The 16442-nt window shown below is 50.8% G+C and overlaps 1 protein-coding gene across 2 annotated transcripts in view; it reads right to left on the bottom strand.

Moving 5' to 3' along the window:
* FEZ1 (fasciculation and elongation protein zeta 1) overlaps positions 1–16442 on the bottom strand; it is a 56728-nt gene that overhangs the window by 9324 nt on the left and 30962 nt on the right. For both annotated transcript variants that reach the window (XM_038754765.1, XM_038754766.1), the window contains exons 2-4: positions 10637–11000; positions 3331–3430; positions 776–862 (exon numbers count right to left, since the gene is read on the bottom strand). In XM_038754765.1, coding sequence (XP_038610693.1) covers positions 776–862; positions 3331–3430; positions 10637–11000 — 551 coding nt within the window. The remainder of the gene's footprint in view (positions 1–775; positions 863–3330; positions 3431–10636; positions 11001–16442) is intronic.

Below are 16442 nucleotides of genomic sequence, written 5' to 3'. Positions count from 1 at the left end.
AGGATCTGCCCCACCCCCTGAATATTGCTGATAATCAATCAATTTACCAAAAATAATGACTGAGGACCCAGTGTGCTGAGCGCTTGGGAGAGCGCAGTGGAATTAACAGACTGTAAACTCACAGATTAACAGATTGTGGAGCTTACAATCGAGTGAGAAATTACAGGGAGGAGGAAGGAATAGAGCATTTAGAACATGTACTCTATTTTACTTGGACATAATTACTATTCTATTTATTTTGTTAATGGTGTGCATATGGATTTAATTCTATTTGTTCTGACAATTTGGTCTACGTGTTTTGTGTTACTGTCTGTCTCCCCCTTCTAGACTGTGAGCCCGTTGTTGGGTAGGGACCGTCTCTATATGTTGCCGACTTGTACTTCCCAGTGCTCTGCACATAGTAAGCCCTCTATAAATACGACTGAATGAATGTACGGAAGGGCTTTGGTGGGGGTGAGTACCTGAGTGCTTTGGAGGTAGTAGTGGGGATATGAGGTAGGGAGCTGTGCTTAGCACAGTGCTCTGCCAACAGTAAGCGCGCAATAAATATGATTGATTGATTGTGGACAGGGAACATGTCTACCAACTGTTTTACTGTACCCTTTCAAGCGCTTAGTGGACAGGGAACATGTCTACCAACTGTTATACTGTACCCTTTCAAGCGCTTAGTACAGTGCTCTGCACACAGTAAGTGCTTAATAAATGCCGTTGATTGATCGATCGATGAATTAAACACCTACCACATGCGGGGCTCCTTGGGCTACAACCCGTGTACCTGATCGGCCGTCAGCAGGGGCTCCTCATTGATGCCAGAGTCATTTTCACTCTTCTCGTTGAGCTCTTCCTCTTCCTTCTCACGGATCTGATGGAAAGAGAAGCAGCGTGGCTTAGTGGAAAGGGCCCGGGCTTTGGAGTCAGAGGTCATGGGTTCATATCCCGGCTCTGCCGCTTGTCTTGGGCAAGTCACTTCACTTCTCTGGGCCTCAGTTACCTCATCTGTAAAATGGGGATTAAGACTGTGAGCCCCACGAGGGACAACTTGATCACCTTGTATCCTTTCCAGAGCTTAGAACAGTGATTTGCACACTGTTTAACGAATGCTATCATTATTATTATTAGAGATGCATCCTAGCACTACAGCAGAGGGAGGGATCAGTTGATCCAAAGAGGTCGCTTCCAGTCCGAGGACTTCAGAGCAATCTGTCTAGGCCTGGAGGAAGGGCCCCAACAAGGCCGAGACTTGGCATTCCTTTTTTTCCAGCTGAGACGTATTTCCCCAGCAAACCCAAGTCAAATGGTTCGGTCGGCCTTGTGGTTGCTGACTGTTCATCCCGCTTTATCCTTCTCCACCTTCCACATTCCCAGAGGGAACCCTAGGGTCAACCCAACCGGGAACCCCCGCTGGCAACCCCAGCCCGTCTCCGGGCTGATCTCCGGGATCAGTCATGACAAAAGGAGCTGCACTCTTAGAATCAAAACTTAGAAATGGCTCTGCGGGCTGGCTTTGGCCCTCTGGTCTGAAGTCTGGAGGGAATTCTTTCCAGGCTTAAAAGAAACCTGACTGTGGGCAAGTGAGCATGAGAAGGAAAGTTTGAGAAGCAGAGTTGCCTAATGGATAGAGCATGGACCCAGGAGTTAGGAGGTCGTGGGTTCTAATCCCGGCTCTGACACTTGTCTATTGTGTGGCCCTGGGCAACTCACTTGATTTCTCTGGGCCTCAGTTACCTCATTCATTCATTCATTCAATCGTATTTATTGAGCGCTTACTGTGTGCACAGCACTGTACTAAGCGCTTGGGAAGTACAAGTTGGCAACATATAGAGACGGTCCCTACCCAACAGTGGACTCACAGTATAGAACGGGGAGACAGACAACAAAACAAAACATATTAACAAAATAAAATAAATAGAATAAACATGTACAAATAAAATAAATAGAGTAATAAACAAGTACAAACATATATACATGTGCTGTGGGGAGGGGAGGGAGGTAAGGCGGGGGGGATGGGGAAGGGGAGGAGGTGGGAGGGATGGGAAGGGGAAGGATTCATCTGTAAAATTCATCTGTAAAATGGGGATTGAGACTGTGAGCCCCACGTGGGTCAGGGACTGTATCCAACCAGATTTGCTTGTAACTACCCAGCACTTAGAACAATGCCTGGCACATAGTAAATGCTTAACAAATTCCATAATAATAATAATAATAATTAATATTATCGTTGTTGTTAACAAATACCATTAAAAAAAAGGAAACCTTACTGCAACTTCGAGGCTTCTTAGGTTCCTGGGGCTCCCAACCCTACCACTTGACAATGGTATGGGGGAGAGGGGCATGTTGGAGGATGAATGCTAGGGTGAGAAGGGCCTAGGGAGAAAGTTTCCCAGCCAATCAGATGCCTTGGGAGGTTCTGGGCTGCATATAATAATAATTATGGTCTTTGTTAGGCACTTATTACGTGCCAAGCACTGTCCTAAGTGCTTGGATAAAAGTGAGATAATCATCATCAATCATATTTATTGAGCACTTACTGTGTGCAGAGCACTGCACTAAGCGCTTGGGACTTACAAGTACAAGTTGGCAACATATAGAGACAGTCCCTACCCAACAGTGGGCTCACAGTCTAATCAAGCCAAACACAGTCCCTGCCCCATAAGGGCTCACAGTCTAAGTCGGAGGCAGAATGGGTACTGAATCCCCATTTTACAGATGAGGAAACCGAGGCTCAAGGAAGTGAAGTGACTTGCCCAGGGTGAACTGGTAGGCATGTGGCAGAGGCAGGATGAGAATCCAGGATCTCTGACTCCCAGCCCGGGCTCTTTCCAGGCTACGCTCCTTCTGCTGACAATAGAGACCAAGCCAGCAAGCCCAAAACTCCTTGGGCCCTTTCTATATCGCTCCACGGTCCAACTGGGCTCCCCAGGGGTGGGGGAGGACCAGCGCTGCCCAGAGCTCCCTGGGGTCTGCTCATGCCATCTGCAGCCCCCAAGGGTCTGCCTCACTTGAGAACTCTGGGGAGCCACGTCGGGAGGGGATAGAGTTCAAACCCACCACCGGCACTGACCTGCCAATTGCAAAATTTACATTGTCTGAACTGTGGCCAGTTAGACTCTGTAAACCCATCTGGTGGCTCGGGGTAAAGTTTATGACACCCAGGCTCCCTCTCCCCGTGTCTCCATTTCCTGCAGGCCGGAGGGAGGGCATGTCACCAAACGGTCCCTTCTTGTTCCCAGGCTACTGTCCGTCCCGGGGTTGCGCAGCCATGAATGGTCTCTTTGTATCCGAGTTCCTTCCCCCGACCACGTCCTGCCTCCCAACTGGACCTCCACGTACCTCGGCATCCGAGACGTTGCCGTTCAGGGCCTCGACACTTGGATCCCTCCAGTCTTCCCCCAGGGAAGGGATGTAATTGTCCGTGAGAGCGTCCCACACTCTAGAAACAGAAAGAGCCTCTTGTTAGTCGTTGTCATCCAGGGGTCCGGGGCCCCCGGCCCCGCCGGAGAAGGGGGGAGCCCGGCTGGAGGAGGGGAGAGGCGCCGCTGAACCCGGGGCTGAGATCATCTGCCTTTCCCAGGGGCAGAGGCAAAGCCAACCTGGAAATGGCATTAGAGGCGCCGCTGGCAGGGAGAAGGCGAGACTCTCCCGGGCCAGAGACTAGCAGGAGCCAGGTCAGTTAGCGGCCAAATGGGAGCGAGGATCTGCCCCCACGGCGATTTGTTGGACAGCCTGGCTTCGAGGCTGTTGTCGGGATGCCTCCCCTGACCTCAGGGCCTCTCCCCGACCTGTGGCCCAGACAGGGACCGGTCTACTGCCAATCCCATGAGCGGTCAGAGCATCCGGGGTTGCCGGGAGACTTCTTGGCGGGGTGAGTCCTGCCTCTACGGTCAGCCCCTTGATGCCCTCCACCCCTTGTGTCTGGAAATAGGGCTTCCCAGCAGTAATGAACAGGGTGACTGGGATTCCTCCAGCCCTGGGCCACAGTCAAATAGTGACCAGTCACCTATCAGCACCAGGCAGGGCTCCTTTCCCAGAGCAGCCGGCCTCACCATTCCCAAACACCTGACGGTCACGCCAAAGATGATTTTGCTTTCTCTTTTTCCCTGGCACAATTTCCGTGGGCATTAAAGGGAGAGGTGGTGTTTTGCCTCCACTGCCCACTTGGCCCGAGAGGTAATGAGCAGGAGGTGGAATTTGAGGAGGGGGATGGAAATTCCCTAAGATGAGCAGCTCAGCTACGAGCATGGGTCGACCCCTCCCTAGAGTACGGGGTAGCATAGGAGAATCACAGTCATGGCAACCACTGGAGCTGTTGAGTATAAGCTCGATGTGGGCAGGGAACGTGGCATTTCTGCATTTTGCACTTCTCCTTATTATGCCAACAACAAGCACAGCGGCATGTCCAGGAAGGCGGCGGGGAGAGGCAGCAAGGCACAATGGAAGAAGCCTGGGCCTGGGACTCAGGTTCGAATGCCAGCTCTGCCAATTGCTTGCTCTGCGAATCTGAGCAAGTCACTTCACTTCTCTGTGCCTCGGTTTCCTCCTGCTTTGACTGTGAGCCCCCGGGTGGGACAGGGACTGTGTCTGAACTGATTTGCTTGTATCTACCCCAGTGCTTAGAACAGTGGTGGACCCATAGTAAACGCTTAACAAATACCATAATAATAATAATGATGGCATTTATAAAGCACTTACTATGTGCAAAGCACTGTTCTAAGCACTGGGGAGGTTACAAGGTGATCAGGTTGTCCCACGGGGGGCTCACAGTCTTCATCCCCATTTTACAGATGAGGGAACTGAGACCCAGAGAAGTGAAGTGACTTGCCCAAAGTCACACAGCTGACAATGGGCGGAGCCGGGATTTGAACCCATGACCTCTGGCTCCAAAGCCCGGGCTCTTTCTACTGAGCCATGCTGCTTCTCCTATGATGATGAGGAGGAGGAGGAGAACCCCACCCCGGCATTCCAAACCCAAGAGCCAAGACGCTGAGGAAAGGAACCAGGCACGTTGATACGGAATGCAAAACCTTGAAGTTTTCTAATAATTATGGTATTTGTTAAGCACTTACTATGTGCCAGGCACATAGGAGAATACAATATTCAATAGATATGATCCCGACTCTCAAGGAGCTTACTAGGGGGAGAGGGAGAGGCAGATGCTGAAATAAATTTCAGACGGGAAGAAGCAACAGCGCATACAGATACGGCCATAAAATGCTACAAGGGTGGTGAGAGTGCCAAAGTGCACTCGTCACCGTCATCGATGTTATTTAGTGAGCACTCATGGTGTGCAGAGCACTGTATTAAGTACTTGTCAGAGTTCAATACAACAGAGTTGGCAGACATATTCCCTGCCCACACAAAGATGACAGAGAAGGGATTGAAGTCGAGAAGCAGCGTGGCCTAGTGGAAAGAGTATGGGCCTTGAGTCGGAAGACCTGAGTTCTAAACCTAGCTCTGCCAATTGCTTGCTGGGTTACCCTGGGCAAGTCGCTTCACGTCTCTGTGCCTCAGTTTCCTAAACTGTAAAATGGGGATTTAATACCTGTTTTCCCACCTACTTAGAGTGTGAGCCCCATGGAGGACAGGGACTGTGTCTGACCTGATTAACTTGCATCTACCCCAGCACTTAGAACAGTGTTTGACACCTAGTAAGTACTTAACAAACGCCATAAAAAAGTGGCAGTTAGGGTGAGGGGTGGTATGATATGGAGAGACGAGAGATTAATTGGGGGAGGGTCTCGTTGGAGGACAAATGACTTCAGAAGGGCTTTGAAGATGGGGAGAGCAGCGGTCTGTCATATGGGAAAGGGGAGGGAGTGTCAGGGAGCGTGAGGACAAGAGGTTGCCAACTTGTACTTCCCAAGTGCTTAGTACAGTGCTCTGCACACAGTAAGCGCTCAATAAATACGATTGAATGAAAGGTTGGCAGCGGGAGACGGAGACGAGGCACAGGCAACATGACCACCCGTCGGTGCCGGGCGCAGACAAGAGGAGCCCAGAAAACAGCAGCGGCGGCACAATGACAGTGCTCAGGGCGTCCATTTATTTGTGCTGTTTCCACAGGCTCTCCGGGAGAGAGCAGCTCATCAAATACTCATTAGGAATCTATTCAGGAGGATTTCAGCGAGGAATTCTCAACCTCCCCACCCTCCCGGCCGGTGATAGAGACCGATGATCTCCTAATCTGCTCCGGAGCCGCGAAGGCGGTACTCATCGGGGCCGAGCGTCTCAGCCCTGAGCCCCGTTAGCATCCTAATGCGGGGGGTAAATCCGAGCAACAGGCCATGGCGGAACCATCGTTCGGAGGAGGTTTCTGTAAGCAGCGGGCATCCCGGGCCCGGAGTCCCAGCCGCCGGTCCGAGCCCGGGGCCTCCTTGGTTCCCAATTCCGGCCGGTGGCCCGGCTGGAGCTATAGGTCCCCATTCTGTGGTGGGGAGGGGAAGGGGATGATGACCCCCACAGCTGCGGAAGCTGAGAGCCCTGATTTGCTCGCTCCAGCCGCTGACGAGACTTGGGGGCTTCCAGTCACGGCTGAGAAGGCCCCAAATGGAGGCTCCTGGGCCTGTTTGCTCTTTGAAGCCCTCCCAGTTCTCTCCCCACTAAAATATCTGCTCCCTTCTCGCCCCACCCAGGCTCCCAGAGCAAAGTTGGTGCCTCTGCTTGGAGTTCCTGGCCTGAAGCCCAGAAACTCTAGATGCAGCCAGCCTTGCGTTGCCCTTGCCTGCAGAAAGCTCGAAGGAAAAGCCAATTCCCGATCTGGATTGGCAGGAATCTTTTTGGCCTCAGCCCTGGGGCCTGGGCTGGGCTGCACAGGCTTGGGGGGTCCTTGGGAAATCATTGCTCCCCAAAGACTAGTGGCAGGGAATTTCCCAGATCCACTGGAAGCACCGTGTCTCCCCGACACACCCCTAGACACCCCAGGCTCCTCCGCATTCCTGCTCTCTTCATCTTCTGTCTGGACTCATGCTGCTTCCCTAATCCTTTCCCCAGCAGGTTTCTGGCCTAAGTTCCTCTGGGCTCCTGAGTTGTGTCCCCCAACTCTATTACACTGCACTTCCCCAAGGGCAAAGCACAGTGTTCTTCACAGGATAAGCACCCAATAAATACCACTGATTGATTTACGGATGTCTGAATCCCTTCAAGATCTTCCTCCTTTTTTTTTGGCTTTGGGGATCAGATTCCCCTTTCGCTACACCCTAAATCATGTGCCTAATCTCTTCCTGGATTAGACCGCACACATGCACAAACACATACACACACAAGGTTGTGGCCCCAGAGAATATTGTGTTAAAATACAACACGGGGTGAAGGGCGAAGGAACTTTAGCTCAGTCTCCCACCCACTGACCCTGTCAGCTGGAAGGGGCAGGAAGGTTGGCACCATGAACAGTTTGTCTCCCCGAATCCAGAGTATGGGACCTGAAGTCCGAATGATCTAGGTTCTAACCCGGCTCTGCCACATTTCTGCTGTGTGACCCTGGGCAAATCACTCCACTTCTCTGTGCTTCAGTTACCTCATCTGTAAAATGGGGATTAAGATTGTTAGCTCCATGAGGGACATGGACTGCATCCAAACTGATTAGCTTATAGCTACCCAAGCATTTAGTGCAGTGCCTGGCACATAGTCAGTGCTTAACAAATACCACAAAAGAGGAGTTCTGGTTCTAATTCCAGCTCTGTTACTAACCTGCTGTGTGACCGTGGGCAAGTCACTTACCCTCTCTGGGCCTCCATTTCCTCATCAGTAAAATGGGGATAAGAGCCCTGTGCTCTCCCTCTCTTAGACTGTGAACCTCGGGTTGGATAGGACTGTGTCTGTTTTGACTATTTTGTAGCTACTCCAGGACTTGGCACTGTGCCTGACTCGGAGGAACCGCTTAACCAGTACTGCAGCAACTAGTAAGAAGTTTCAGTGCAGGTGGTCAAATGAAGCAGAAGAGTCCACACGTAGTTCCATGCGGGGAGAAACCAGGAGGTGAGCACTGACCACTGACCAGTTTAGAGGGCCCAGGCCATGGACAGACATGAGGGGAGAAAGAAACGCAAAGCTTTGTGCGAACAGGGACTGTCTGCTTCCCCTGAGACGCTGCTGCCCAACCCCTGCACGGCCCTGCTCTGCGAGCCAGGATTTCTGGGAAATGCTTTACTCTGCTTAAAAGGAGCCCCGGCGTCTAATGTGGAACTTGGCGTTCTGGGAAAAGGATGCTCGGAGTTCTCACTCAGGGTGAGGAGAATTCAGACTTAATGCTGCCTGGATCTATCACCGACCACTCCAGAGCACTTAGAGGGAAGCGGAAAGGAAACGGGGTTCCAGCGCTTGCCAAAGCCTCCCTCCTGATGCCCGCACACTGCGGAAAAAGTGTTCAAACTGGGTGTGCCCAAGGGAGAGTTCTGGAGCGTGGCTTTGGGTCCGTAGGTGGGGGACCTGGGACTCCAGGAATCTCAACTCTGAAGACCCTCCACGAGCCGGGGACAAAACCCAAATGCAACCAGACGTCTCTACACCTCCTGCCCCCGGAATATCTCTCGGGACGGCAGGCAGCCTCTTGGCTGCAGTGCCGTGTGGCCTTTTCTTGATCGTGACCTCTAGCCTGGGAGTTTCTCTACATGCAATTCGGGGAGCCCAAGCAGTGAGCTGCTTAGGGCCTGACTTCTGGGGTCCCAAATCTCCTGCTTCCCTGTTCCCCGGGAGCTGCAACTGATCCGAAGGGCAGGACAGAAGGCCCCCTCGGGTGGCTGCTTGGAGCTGGGATCGAAAGCCCTGATGGTTTTCGACTGCTCACTGGAGACTCCAGTTCCCCAAGGAGAGACTCTACAAATGCTGCCTGGAATCTGAATCCTGACCAAGCTCTCTCCGTGCCCAGCACTGCCTTGCCAGGTGAAAAATTGATTCTAGTACCTTCTGCTGCAAATCCTTGGCTCCCCTTCATTCCCAGTGACTTTCAGGGTTCATTCTTTCCCCACGAGCCCCAAGCTTTCTCTGATTTGTGATGGTACATTGGGCCTATTGTTCCTCATTTTTGCTCCAGGTCTTGAACTCCACAATTCCATTCCTGACACCCTGCACGAAGTTGTGAGATTCAGGCTGACACGGAAGCATCCTCTCAGCTCTGAACCTGATCTCCATGGCAACAATGAGCCATCCCACAAGAAGACAAGGCCTGGCTGAGCTCCCAAACCTGCAGCCATTGCTCTTCCCAGTTGCACTGGGGTCCAACTGGCTATCTTGACATATACCTGCAAAAATCAGATGATTAATCATTCCACTCTCTTCCAATTCTCCAAGAAGCGGCTGAGATTGGATCTGGATTTTTGAGAGAACCCATGCTGAGCAGAAAGCAGTGGCCGTTCCTGTCTCCCTTTCCCCACGGAGCCCCCAGATCTCTCTTTGCCTTTTCACCCTTGAAGGAAGTTCTCTAGACTGAGGCAGGCAATGTTGCTGATGGGTAAGGGAAGAGAGGATGGTTATAATCATAATCCCCTGTGGCAATAATTAACATTTAATGACCTCCACTAATGAACCAGAGCAGAGAGAATAGATCCTACTGGCTGGGCCCTCAGCCTGAATGAGACAGAAGAGAGAAGAGCTGTTTGTCAATGACGGGGAGGGGAGGAAATTCCTTCTCATACGTTCTTGTATGTGCGTGTATTGGGGTCATGGGGACGGGGGGACCTGCCTTGATCCAAACTGGGCTTTGGGGTTGGCCTCGGTGAAGAACCAGGGCATCCCCCGAGGTTAGGTGACTTGCCCAAGGTCACTTGGTAAATTAGCGACAAAGCGAGAATTCAAATTTCCAGTCCGTTGCTTAGCCCACTGAAGCAGAGAAATGCTCGGTGATAATCAGGTCTCCGCATCCATTTCTTTGATTTCCAAGACCCGTGTAGACTGGCACGGGCCCAGGAGCCAGCGAGGAAGCAAGCGAGGCCTGGAGAAATCTGGCCAAGAGGAAGAAGCTTTGTAACAATTGAAAATGCTGCACACGCTCCGATTCCAGTTTCCAGTGGTAGAAAAAAAGATCGAATCAGGACAGAGAAGCCGTTGTTTTAAAATACTGCTGCTTAGCTGATTTCCAAGCCTCTGACCGTCCCACCCAGCCCCGTCCTCCGGCCAGCTCTCTCCTTCGACTCCGCCTCAGACATCCATCTTTCTGGGACATCCACCTCGAACGGCTAGCACCCCCGACCCCCACCCCTCAGCAGACGGGGTGGATGGCTGGTGGGCCATATAAAGGGGAGCAGACGAAGGGGAAAGGCCTCGCGCCTAGCCGGCAGTAGCCATCATCTTCAGGGCCTATGCTAGTCTCCTCGGACCCCTCCGGAGTCCAGACCCACCGCTCCAGGGTCTCCTCCACCCCCCTTGTGCTTCTCCAGACACCCAGGTCGTGGCGGCCCGGCCTTTGGGGTGAAAGAGGGGAGATACCCGATCTTCCACTTCCCAGCTGCCCCAAAGCACGCCATTCCCAAGCCTTAGCTAAGGGCCAGGGATGACGCCCTCAAGTCCCGGGAATGGCCCGTGAGCGGGGAAAACAGAAGGGCCAAGCAGGAGCTCCAGACCCGCCTGGACCAGGCCCGGGAAGGAGGAGCCTCTGCCGCTGAGGGCAAAGGGAGACAGGGCTAGCAAGAAGCTCTGGATTGCTTACTCCTCATCCCGCAGGGTCTCCTCCTCCTCCTGGATCTGCAGCTGGTTCTTGACAGGAGCCAGGTTCTCCGTCTTGGCGTTGTAGTTCCGAAAGCAGACGTTGAGCTTCTCGTCGAACTCGTTCACCAGGTCCTCCATGGACTTGAAGCTGATGATCTCGGACGAGAAGTTCTCGAGCTCGGAGAGGGACGGGTCCTCCAGGTGGGCGGGGGGAGGCCCGAAGACGGAGAGGGGCTTCTCCTCCCGGGCCTCGGGGTAGCAGGGCCGCAGGTCCTCGAACTCCTCATCCAGGCTCACCAGCGGGGCCTCCATCTTGCCCGAGGCGAGGGACGGGCAGGGGACTGCACCAAAAACGGGGAGCTTATCTGGAAAGGAAGGAGGCATCGTGAGTCGGGGAAGGACCTCTGTCTTGCCTCTATCTACCCATCTAACCTCTAGCCTCTATCTAGCCTAGAGAGGCAGCGTGGCTCAGTGGAAAGAGCCCGGGCTTTGGAGTCAGAGGTCATGGGTTCCAATCCCGGCTCCGCCAACTGTCAGCTGTGTGACTTTGGGCAAGCCACTTAACTTTCTCTGGGCCTCAGTTACCTCACCTGGAAAATGGGGATGAAAACTGTGAGCCCCCCGTGGGACAACCTGATCACCTTGTAACCATCCCAGCGCTTAGAACAGTGCTTTGCATATAGTAAGCGCTTAACAAATACCATTATCATTATTATTATTAGCCTCAACTCTGAGCAGCAACACTTAAGGGGCATCTGCGATGGATTTGTGCTCTCACACACATATAAATACACACACACACACACACACACACACACACACAGAGCCAACGGCCCCCACACTTCAGAGAAGCAGCAGGACAGACTGGATAGATCGCAGGCCTGTGAGTCCGAAAGTCATGAGTTCTAATCCCGGCTCTGCCACTTGTCTGCTCTGTGATCTTGGGGAAATCACTTCACTTCCTCTGTACCTCAGTTACCACATCTGTAAAATGGGGATTGGGACTGGGAGCCCCACATGGGACAGGGACTGTGTCCAACCCGATTTGCTTCTATCCACTCCAGCGCTTAGTACAGTGCCTGGCACGAAGTAAGCGCTTAACAAATCCCACAGTTATTACTACTATTACCCCCTCTAACCGCCACACACAGATTCACCCAAACAGATGACACCCCCACTACCTTCAGCCCACACCTTCCTACACATCCTCTGTGGGCATGTATCATCTCTCTTTATCACGGTATTGTACTTTTGAAATGCTTAGTACAGTGCTCTGCACACAGTGAGCACTCAATAAATCCCGGCTCTGCCACTTATCAATCAATCAATCGTATTTATTGAGCGCTTACTGTGTGCAGAGCCCTGTACTAAGCCCTTGGGAAGTACAAGATGGCAACATATAGAGACAGTCCCTACCCAACAGTGGGCTCACAGTCTAAAACGCTTGTCAGCCTTGTGACTTTGGGCAAGTCACTTAACTTCTCTGGGCCTCGGTTCCCGCATCTGGAAAATGGGGATTAAAACTGTGAGCCCCCCGTGGGACAACCTTAGTACAGTGCTCTGCACACAGTAAGCGCTCAATAAATACAATTGAATGAATCACCTTGTAACCTCCCCAGTGCTTAGAACGGTGCTTTGCACATAGTAAGCGCTTAACAAATACCATCATTATTATTATTATATCTACCCCGGCACCGAGAACGGTGCCTCGCACATAGTAAGCGCTTGACAAATGCCATAATTATTATTATTATTATCTCACTTTCTCCTTCACCCCCAGCTGACTCTGTGCACGCGCCAACACCCTTCCCTAAAACACAAAGAAGAAACCAGACACACACACGCACGCACGCTTTGGGATCCACACGCATAGATCTCCTTCCTGGAGGACACCTAAACGAAGAGTCATCAATAAACTAGGCCTGCCTTGAGTGTCCTCTTTGCTCAGCTCCCCCGCGGAACCAGACCGATGTCGAGCAGGTGGAATTGAGTGATGTCAAGCAGGGGGAATTGAGTCAGCAACAAAATATTTACTGAGCGAGGCCGCCCCGTCCCCACAAGAGCCGGCTGCCAACCCAGGGTCTCTTCGCTTCCGCATCACCCAAGCCCTGGACGACGCGATGCGGTTATTAGCAGGAGAAAACACTGTGGTTCAGCTCTTCCCCTCTGCCTTTCTGCCTGGGGGCTCCCGGCTCTAATCTCCACCAATCAATCAATCAATCGTATTTATTGAGCACTTACTGTGTGCAGAGCACTGTACTAAGCGCTTGGGAAATACAAGTTGGCAACATATAAAGACAGTCCCTACCCAACAGTGGGCTCACAGTCTAGAAGGGGGAGACAGAGAACAAAACCAAACATACTAACAAAATAAAATAAATAGAATAGATATGTACAAGTAAAATAAATAAATAGAGTAATAAATATGTACAAACACATATACATATATACAGGTGCTGTGGGGAAGGGAAGGAGGTAAGATGGGGGGATGGAGACGGGGACGAGGGGGAGAGGAAGGAAGGGGGTCAGTCTGGGAAGGCCTCCTGGAGGAGGTGAGCTCTCAGTAGGGCCTTAGGCAATGCCCGGGCTAAAGATTTCCCGTTCCTGGTGTGAGCCTACCGTCTCTTTAGCTTTTTAGTCTGACGCTCCAATCTCAGCAGGTGATAATTCCGGGAAAATAATAATAATAATAATAATGGCATTTATTAAGCGCTTACTATGTGCAAAGCACTGTTCTAAGTGCTGGGGAGGTTACAAGGTGATCAGATTGTCTCTTAGGGGGCTCACAGTCTTAATCTCCATTTTACAGATGAGGTAACGGAGGCACAGAGAAGTGACGTGACATGCCCACAGTCACACAGCTGACAAGTGGCAGAGCCGGGGTTTGAACCCATGACCTCTGACTCCAAAGCCCGGGCTCTAGAGTCTAGCGTCCTTTTCCTGTCCCTCCAAGTCTCCGTGTCCAGGTGCACATCACCCTGCCCTCCCTGGACAATTTCTGGAAAGAACTACAACCCTTGCGCAGTGGTCATCCCTATGCTCCGTCCAGACCAGGACTGTGCTCTGACGGGGGCTTGGAGGACCCATGTAATAACAACAATAATAATAATAATGATGGCATTTGTTAAGCGCTTACTCTGTGCAAAGCACTGTTCTAAGCGCTGGGGAGGATACAAGGCGATCAGGTTGTCCCACATGGGGCTCACAGTCTTCATCCCTATCTTACAGATGAGGGAACTGAGGCTCAGAGAAGTGAAGTGACTTGCCCAAAGTCACACAGCTGACGAGTGGCAGAGCCGGGATTAGAACCCATGACCTCTGGCTCCCAAGCCCGGGCTCTTTCCCCTGAGCCATGCTGCTTCTTTACTTTCCCTAGCGCTTAGTACAGTGCTCCGCACACAGTAAGCGCTTAGTAAATACGACTGAAGGGATGAACAGTAAACAGACACATTCCCTGCACACAACAGTCTAGAGGGTAATAATAATAATGGTATTTACTAAGCGCTTACTATGCGCCAAGCACTGTTCTAAGCCCTAGAGTGGATTCATTGTAACCCGGTTGGACGCAGTCCCTGTCCCACATCATCATCATCATCATCATCATCAATCGTATTTATTGAGCGCTTACTATGTGCAGAGCACTGTACTAAGCGCTCGGGAAGTACAAATTGGCAACATATAGAGACAGTCCCTACCCAACAGTGGGCTCACAGTCTAAAAGGGGTAGACAGAGAACAGAACCAAACATACTAACAAAATAAAATCATCATCAATCGTATTTATTGAGCGCTCACTATGTGCAGAGCACTGTACTAAGTGCTTGGGAAGTACAAATTGGCAACATACAGAGACAGTCCCTACCCAACAGTGGGCTCACAGTCTAAAAGGGGGAGACAGAGAACAAAACCAAACATACTAACAAAATAAAATAAATAGGATAGATATGTACAAGTAAAATAAATAAATAGAGTAATAAATATGTACAAACATATATACATATATACAGGTGCTGCGGGGAAGGGAAGGAGGTAAGATGGTGGGGATGGAGAGGGGGACGAGGGGGAGAGGAAGGAAGGGGCTCAGTCTGGGAAGGCCTCTTAATCCTCATTTTACAGATGATGTAACTGAGGCACAGAGAGGTGGGGTGATTTGCCCAACGGCGGTGGAGCCGGGATTAGAACCCAGGTCCTTCTGACTCCCAAGCCGCTGCTCTATCCACGAGGCTTCTACACTGTACAGATTGTCTTCCTTGATTCCCTCCCTCAATAACCCCCCGACCCCACCTCTGACCACGGATTAGCCAGGCTGCGTAGGAGATGGTTTTGTTCTCTGTCTCCCCCTTTTAGACTGTATATATGTATATGTGTTTGTACATATTTATTACTCTATTTATTTATTTATTTATTTTACTTGTACATATCTATTCTATTTATTTTATTTTGTTAGTGTGTTTGGTTTTGTTCTCTGTCTCCCCCTTTTAGACTGTGAGCCCACTGTTGGGTAGGGACTGTCTCTATATGTTGCCAACTTGGACTTCCCAAGCGCTTAGTACAGTGCTCTGCACACAGTAAGCGCTCAATAAATACCATTGATTGATTGATTGATTGATTCTAGACTGTGAGCCCGTTGTTGGGTAGGGACCGTCTCTATATGTTGCCAATTTGTACTTCCCAAGCACTTAGTACAGTGCTCTGCACATAGTAAGTGCTCAATAAATACGATTGATTGATTGATTGATTGATTGGTTGATTTAGACTGTGAGCCCACTGTTGGGTAGGGACTGTCTCTATATGTTGCCAGCTTGTACTTCCCAAGCGCTTAGTACAGTGCTCTGCACACAGTAAGTGCTCAATAAATACGATTGATGATGATGATGATGATGATGAGATGGCAGGGTGGTGGATACCATTCATTCATTCATTCATTCATTCATTCAATCGCATTTATTGAGCGCTTACTGTGGGCAGAGCACTGTACTAAGCGCTTAGCACTGCAGCGTGGCTCAGTGGAAAGAGCCCGGTCTTTGGAGTCAGAGGTCAGGGGTTCAAATCCCGGCTCTGCCGATTGTCAGCTGTGTGACTTTGGGCAAGTCACGTAACTTCTCTGGGTGGAAAATGGGGATGAAGACTGTGAGCCCCCCGTGGGACAACCTGATCACCTTGTAACCTCCCCAGCGCTTAGAACAGTGCTTTGCACATAGTAAGCGCTTAATTAAAAAATGCCATCATCATCATCATTACTAAACATGAGGGGGACTGTGGTCTGGCTACGAAGGCAACAGAGACAGAGGGAGAGAAGAAGAGGTAGGGAGGAACCTTGATCTGGTGGTATGGCCCTCCTCCCCCTCCTCATCTCCCCCGCCTTACCTCCTTCCCCTCCCCACAGCACCTGTATATATGTATATATGTTTGACGTATTTATTACTCTATTTATTTATTTTATTTGTACATATTTATTTTATTTATTTTATTTTGTTAATATGTTTGGTTTTGTTCTCTGTCTCCCCCTTCTAGACTGTGAGCCCACTGTTGGGTAAGGCCCGTCTCTAGATGTTGCCAACTTGGACTTCCCAAGCGCTTAGTCCAGTGCTCTGCACACAGTAAGCGCTCAATAAATACGATTGAATGAATGAATGAATGAATGAATGGATGAATGAATGAATGAATGAAAAGCACAGGCCCGGGAGTCCAGAGTCCCAGGTTCTGATTCCAGTGGATTGCTGTTTGACCTTGGATAAATCCATATCCTCTCTGAGCCTCAACCTCCTCATCTCTAAAATGGAGAGAAGAGCCCCTCCTTTGTGACCT

Source organism: Tachyglossus aculeatus, chromosome 11 (assembly GCF_015852505.1).
Source record: "Tachyglossus aculeatus isolate mTacAcu1 chromosome 11, mTacAcu1.pri, whole genome shotgun sequence".
Taxonomy (NCBI): domain Eukaryota; kingdom Metazoa; phylum Chordata; class Mammalia; order Monotremata; family Tachyglossidae; genus Tachyglossus; species Tachyglossus aculeatus.
This window is presented reverse-complemented; position numbering and strand designations above follow the sequence as displayed.